Source organism: Nicotiana tomentosiformis, chromosome 3, assembly GCF_000390325.3.
Source record: "Nicotiana tomentosiformis chromosome 3, ASM39032v3, whole genome shotgun sequence".
NCBI lineage: Eukaryota > Viridiplantae > Streptophyta > Magnoliopsida > Solanales > Solanaceae > Nicotiana > Nicotiana tomentosiformis.
Genome location: NC_090814.1, coordinates 3,771,137 through 3,778,575, shown reverse-complemented (window position 1 = coordinate 3,778,575; position 7,439 = coordinate 3,771,137). Strand labels below are relative to the sequence as shown.

The 7,439-nt window shown below is 42.9% G+C and overlaps 1 protein-coding gene across 1 annotated transcript; it reads right to left on the bottom strand.

Moving 5' to 3' along the window:
• Positions 1–789: 789 nt before the first annotated feature.
• On the bottom strand, positions 790–2,687 carry LOC138907285 (uncharacterized). Its single transcript, XM_070197877.1, has 2 exons — positions 2,188–2,687; positions 790–853 (listed from the first exon to the last, which is right to left on the bottom strand). The coding sequence occupies exons 1-2, from the start codon at positions 2,685–2,687 to the stop codon at positions 790–792; spliced, it is 564 nt and encodes a 187-aa protein (XP_070053978.1).
• Between the last annotated feature and the right edge of the window lie 4,752 nt (positions 2,688–7,439).

Below are 7,439 nucleotides of genomic sequence, written 5' to 3'. Positions count from 1 at the left end.
ATGCTGGCATCAGCTTATGCTGGCATCAATCAGGGAGTGGAGACCCTATATTGGCATCAACTAGGGAGTAAAGACCCTATATTGGCATCAACTAGGGAGTGAGGGACCCTATGTTGGCATCAGGTTGCATCAGGTTATACTGGCATCAACTAGGGAGTGGAGACCCTATATTGGCATCAACTAGGGAGTGGGGACCCTATGTTGGCATCATGTTATGCTGGCATCAAGTAGGGAGTGGAGACCCTTCGTTGGAAAATCATCAACTAGGGAGTGGAGACCCTATGTTGACATCAGGTTATGCTGGCATCAACTAGGGAGTGGGGACCCTATATTGGCATCAACTAGGGAGTGGAGACCCTATGTTAGTATCAGGTTATGCTGGCATCAACTAGGGAATGGAGACCCTATGTTGGAAAGTCATCAATTAGGGAGTGGAGACCCTATGTTGGCATCAGGTTATGATGGCATCAACTAGGGAGTGGAGACCCTACGTTGGCATTAGGTTATGCTGGCATAAACTAGGGAGTGGAGACCCTACGTTGGCATCAGGTTATGCTGGCATCAACTAGGGAGTGGAGACCATATGTTGGAAAAATGCAACTGGGGATTGGAGACCCTATACTACCATGATTTTGAATTTTCTTTGTTTTTTTTTCTTTCTCTCTCTTTTTCATCATTTTCATCATCATTTCTTATTTCTATTCTTTTTTACTATTTCAAAGAATGGGTAAATGCGAATAAAATTTTAGAGAAAACCTCCCTTTTTGGGTTGTTGCTGCAAAGCTGTTTCTAGCCCTTGCGCAGTTTCTTTTTGGTTACACCTGCTTCTTGCAAAGTTGCTTTTGGATTGCACCTGTTTTTATGTTTTTCAAACAAAGAACGATTTGTCAGTTTGAAACGGTGGTTGGCTTTATGGCCTTGAATGTTTCGATCACTTGATCTCGGCCCGACTTCTTTGATGAAGATCTCAACTGCTTGCTTGTTCCCTGAGGACTGATTTCATTTTTGGCCCTGGAGAACTTGACTTTTCTGAAACTTTACCTTGACGATTAATCACGTGGGACTTAACCTTTTTCAACTTTATTTTGCCTTTGTGGGCATTTGACTTTGATTTCCTTTCTTTTCGGGAGTTCTTGATTTCAAAGCATCGGCCATCGTGGCCAGTCGAAGTCAACTGGATGCATCTGCCGAGGCTGGACGCCTTCTCTAATTTCAGCTCGTGTCAAACAAAAACCTTGTAAATCAATCTTGCCATCCTTTCTTTGTCTTAGTTTCAGAACAGAATTAGACCGAAATGGATTCAAAGAAAAACAAATAATGAAATGGACAAAATGAGCTTAGACGAGAGGTATCCCTTTCGGGGAAAGGAAACAAGGACTTATCTAGAATGCATGCAGACTTCAATGAACATGACATGCCTCTTGGACTAGATGCCCTATCTGTGTAAACCATCCATCTCTCAGAAATTCATCATAACTTATACCTCAAGATTGAGAAATCTTGCCAGGACTCTCGATGTTGATGGTTGTGAGGATTCCCCTTTTCGATCAGTGGCGCCCTTTGCGGGTTTTCACCAACTGACCTCTCTCATTTCTCTTCTCACCGTCGCCCTGTAGTGCTCTTTGCGAGTTTTCACTAACAAGACTCTCTCATTTCAATTTCTCTGCTTACTATCGCCTTACGGTGCCTGTGAGGGGTTTTATCGATAAGACTTTCTCATTTTATTTCATCATTTGGTGGCAACATATCCAAGTAACATTCTCGCTGATTGATCAGAAGGACTTAAAAGGATTTGGGTAAAAGAATTTGGATCGGGTTACAACTTTGGAAATTTTTAGGCGGAACCATCGCTGAACCGTTATAACTTTTGCCCTAGTTTCAACTTTTGGGAAAATTTAGATTTTTATTTTGGTGTGACTGAACCCCAGGGAGAGGTTGCCTACGTATCCTTTCGGAATCAAGTCGAACGTAGTTCAAGAAAACTTTTGTTTTTTGTTTTTCTTTTGTTTTTTTTTTCATTCATTTTTTTTCGATCTATGACTTTCAGGTTCCAAAGAGGGTGATCAAAGAAGAGTAACCGGCTCAAAGGGTTTGTAAAGGGTTGATAGTGTTTGGGTAGCGAGAAAAAAAGCCTTCGTCATTCCAATCGGAGAGTATTAAGACCGTGAAAGGTGTTAAACATAATACCTTTTAACCGCATCCGCATTGACAATTATTTCGGGATCATTTCCTTCAATGTCTCCTAAGTACAATGCCCCTTTCGGCAACAATTTTCTTATAATGTACAGACCTTTCCAATTTGGAGCGAACTTTCCTTTTGCTTCCTCATGATGCGGGAGAATACGCCTTAGAACGAGCTGCCCCACTTCAAAGTTTCTAGGCCGCACTTTCTTGTTATAGGCACGGGCCATTCTTTGTTGGTACAACTGCCCGTGACAAACCGCGACCATCCACTTTTCATCAATCATAGTTAATTGTTCCAGCCGGGTCTTGACCCATTCATCATCCTCGATCTTAGCTTCAACAATGATACGAAGAGAGGGAATTTCAACTTCTGCAGGTATTACAGCTTCAGTACCATAAATCAATAAGTAAGGTGTGGCCCCAACTGATGTGCACACGATTGTGCGATATCTCAATAATGCAAAAGGCAGCTTTTCATGCCACTGTCTAGAAGTTTGAATCATTTTCCTGAGGATCTTCTTGATGTTCTTGTTTGCCGATTCAACGGCACCATTGGCTTTGGGCCGGTAAGGGGTAGAGTTGCGATGTGTAATTTTAAACTATTCGCATACCTCCCTCATCAAGTGACTGTTCAGATTTGCAGCATTGTCTGTAATGATAGTTTTTGGAATACCAAAATGACAAATAATGTTGGAATGCACGAAGTCCACCATTGCTTTCTTGGTGACGGCTTTGAAAGTGACTACTTCAACCCACTTTGTGAAATAATCAATGGCAACTAGGATGAATTTGTGCCCATTTGAAGCTTTCGGCTCAATTAGCCCAATGACATCCATACCCCAAGCAACAAACAGCCAAGGTGCTGACATAGGATACAACTCTGAAGGCGGTGCATGAATCAGGTCGCCGTGTATCTGACACTTATGGCACTTTCGGACAAAACTGAAGCAATCCTTTTCCATGGTCATCCAGTAATACCCTGCCCACAGGATTTCTTTGCGAGGACATATACGTTCATGTGGGGCCTACACACTCCTGAATGCACTTCGTTCATGATCTTTTCAGCTTCTTTAGCATATACACACCTTAAAAGATTCAGATCTGGAGTTCTTTTGTACAAAACTTCTCCGCTTAGGAAGAAACTGCTCGCAAGCCTTCTAATGGTTCTCTTTTGGTCTCCATTAGCTTGCTCGGGGTATTCCTTTGTTTTAAAGAACCTTTTGATATCATTGTACCATGGTTGAACATCTGGTTCTATTTCAACTGTATTGCAATGTAACTACCCTGTCGGTCGTTTCGAGAGTTATAGCCCCGTTTCCCCCATTTCTGCTTTTTTATGTGTTGTTCAGCTGTATTGAGTTGTATCGAGTTGGTAGGTTTTGGTCCGTAGTAGTTTTGGAGTGAAATGAACACTTAGTCTCTTAGTTAGAAAGTTAAGTTAGAAAAGTCAACCGGAAGTTGACTTATGAGTAAGCGAATTCAGATGTGGATTTTTATTATTCGGTTAGATTTGTTGGGTGATTTTAGACTTAGAAGTGTGTCCGGAATGTAAATTGGAGGTCCGTGATAGAATTAGGCTTGAATTGGCGAAAGTTAAAAATTTGGCGATTTTGGTCGGCAGTGAAAAATTAGGTATCGGGGTCAAAATGGAATTCCGGAAGTTGGAGTAGATTCGTAGTGTTATTTGTGATGTGTGTGCAAAATTTGAGGTCATTCGGACGTGGTTTGATAGGTTTCGGTGTCGTCGGCGAATTTTGGAAGTTTAGAAGTTCTTAGGCTTGAATCCGGGGTTGATTTGGTGTTTTGGTATTGTTTTGGGTGTTCCAGAGGTTTGACTAAGTTCGGGTGGTGATATATGACTTGTGAGAATTATTGGTTGAGGTCTCGAGGGGCTCGGGATGATTTTGGATGGTTAACGAGAAGTTTGGAAGTTGGGAAATGTAACTGGAAGCTGCTGGTGTGGCCGCACCTGCGGATGGGGAGCCGCAGGTGCGATGATCGTAGGTGCGGATGGCATGTCGCAGATGCGGAAAATGGAGGCCTGGCATTGAGCGCAGGTGCGGAAGAGAGGATCGCACCTGCTAGCCCGCAGGTGCGAAGGATCACACCTGCTAGCCCACAGGTGAGACATCAGTGAGGTAAGTCGCTTGGGTTTAATTACACGCATTTATGATGTTTTTCCACTGATTAGCTATGAAATTAGTAGGGGTTTAGCTTGAAATTGAGGGAGTTAGGGCTTGAGTTTTGGAAAGTTTTCAATGAGGATTTGAGGGACCAAACGGAGTCCGATTTTGATGAATTTTATATGGTTAGACTTGGAAGAGGACGAGGATTATTATTCTGCCATTTTTGACTGGTTTCGAGACGTGGGCCAGTGGGCCGGGTTTTGGCCGATTTCGGATTTTTGGCCTATTTGTGTAATTTTTCCGTTGGAATTCGATTCTTTAGCCTATATTGATAGTATTATTCTGATTATGGATAGATTCAGAGCTTTTGGAGACCGAGTCCAGAGACGAGGGCATCCCGGAGTAGATTTTACGCTGTTAAGGTAAGTAACAGTTTTAACTATGGCTTTGAGGGTATAAACTCGGAGATTTGACATCACGTGATTGTTTGGAAGTGATACCCACGCTAAGTGACGGGCGTGTGGGTGTGCACCGTGAGGGATTGAGACTTGGTCCGTCCCATGAGGCTGTGAGGCCTAATGGCTATTATCTGTGGTTATATGTTTGTTTGTTGTTGAACTTGTTTGCCTTCATGTTAGAGATCATGCTTAGGCTTTATTCATGCTCACATCATTTGCACTCAGTCGTAGATATTATTGTACATGTTTACCTCAGTTCCTATTATTTTGCTGATATGCTGTGATACTTGACGTGGGCTATGTTTCCCTTATTTGTTGATGATGGTGAGGCTAGAGAGGTACATGACTGAGTGAGGCCAAGGGCCTGTTGTGAGGTATTTGATTGAGGCACGTGAGTTGTCCGTGCGGATTCAGGTATTGATACCATAGCGCGTGAGTTGTCCGCGTAGCACGTGAGTTGACCGTGCGGATCCAGGGATTGATATTATGGAACGTGAGTTGTCCGTGCAGCACGTGAGTTGTCCGTGCTTAGTGCTTGGGCTTTGGGAGCCCCTCGGAGTCTGTACACACCCCTAGTGAGCGCAGGTACCTATTGAGTGTTGAGTGCTGAGTGTGAGTGCCGAGAGCCAAGTGCTGAGTGATGGTGTGACATTGCTGTGAGGATTCATTACTTTTGTTGTTGCTGCATTTTACCCGTTAATTTCTTTGTAGCATTTATTGAGTTGATGGAATTTACCTGTTTATTTCTGTGTATTTTAAATTGTGATAAAGAAATAATTGAATTGTTCTACTTAGCTCGTCACTACTACTCAGTTCCTTAGTTATTTCAGTTACTACTGGGTCGGTTGTACTCATACTACACCCTGCACTTTATGTACAAATCCAGGTGAGTTAGAGCGCAACGATCGTTGAGTTCAGGCCGGCTACAGTTGGAGACTGCAAGGTAGTTGCTAGCGTCCGCATGACCTTGTTACTCCTTTTATCATTTCTTCTTTTGGACTGTATTGACAGTTAGACAGTTTTGTTTCTTAGTTCATAGATTTAGACGCTCATGACTTAGTGACACCCCGATGTTTGGGGCTCGTTTCCGTATTTTCTATAATTATATTTAGAGTTGATTTAGTTTATGAAAGATTCAAGTGTTGGAAATATTTTATTAAATTCTTATAATCGATTTAGTAGCAATATTTTGGAAAATAGGCTTGCCTTGTAACACGATAGGCGCTATCACGACCATGGTTAGATTTTGGGTCGTGACATGCAATAACCATGTCTTTCTCAAATTTGGATCTCCAACGTGTCAATATGGACATTGCCCGGATACGGCAGCATTGCAGCCAAGGTAGCTAGTGCATAGGCTAACTCATTGTGGAATTGAGGAATATACCTGAATTCAATGGACTTGAACCGTTTGCTAAGATCTTCCACATGTTGCCTGTATGGGATAAGCTTGATGTCTCGAGTTTCCCACTCACCCTGGGCTTGCCGAATGATCAAATCAGAAACCTCCCATGATCAATAATTCTTCCACATCTAGATCAACTGCCATGTTCATGCCCATAATGCATGCTTCATACTCGGCAGTGTTGTTCGTACAGAAGAACCGAAGCCGGGCTGTGGCCGGATAGTGCTGACCAGTGGGCGAAATCAAAATTGCACCAATCCCGACACCTTTTGTATTTACAGCTCCATCAAAGAACATTTTCCAAGCATTGGTGTGCTCTGGAATTATTTCGACCGAGTTTACTTCCTCGTCCGGAAAGTGTGTACTTAGGGGTCGGTATTCATCGTCAACGGGGTTCTCAACTAGATGATCCACCAAGGCTTGATCTTTCATCTCCGTGCGGGTGATATAGACAATGTCGAACTCAGTGAGCAGGATTTGCCATTTTGCTAACCTTCCCGTAGGCATTGGTTTCTAGAATATGTACTTCAGAGGATCCATTCTGGTTATGAGATATGTGGTGTAGGGCAAAAGATAATGTGTGAGCTTCTGGGCGACCCAAGTTAGGGCGCAACAAGTTCTTTCCAAAAAAGTATACTTGGCTTCATAACTGGTAAACTTCTTGCTCAAGTAGTATATGGCCTGCTCTCTCTTCCCGGTCACATCGTGTTGCCCCAGGACACAACCAAAGGAATTTTCCAAGACTATCAGTTACAAAAACAAAGGTCTTCCTGGCTCGAGTGGAACCAACACTGGTGGGTTTGACAGATATTCTTTGATCTTATCAAAAGCCTCTTGACATTCATCCGTCCATTTGATCGCTGCATCTTTCTTCAGTAGCTTAAATATGGTCTCACAAGTGGTGGTGAGCTGAGCAATGAATCTGCTAATGTAATTCAATCTTCCCAGTAGACTCATGACCTCTTTCTTGGTTCTCGGAGGTGGCAAATCCCAAATAGACTTTATCTTTGTTGGATCTAGCTCGATACCCCTCCGGCTAACTATAAACCCCAGAAATTTCCCAGATGGAACATCAAATGCACATTTAGCTGGATTCAATTTCAAGTCATACCTGCGCAGACGCTCAATGAACTTTCTCAAATCCCGCACATGGTCTTCCTGTGTTCTGGACTTAATGATCACATCATCCACATACACCTAAATTTCCTGGTGCATCATGTCATGGAAAATGGCAGTCATAGCCCTCATGTAAGTTGCCCCGACATT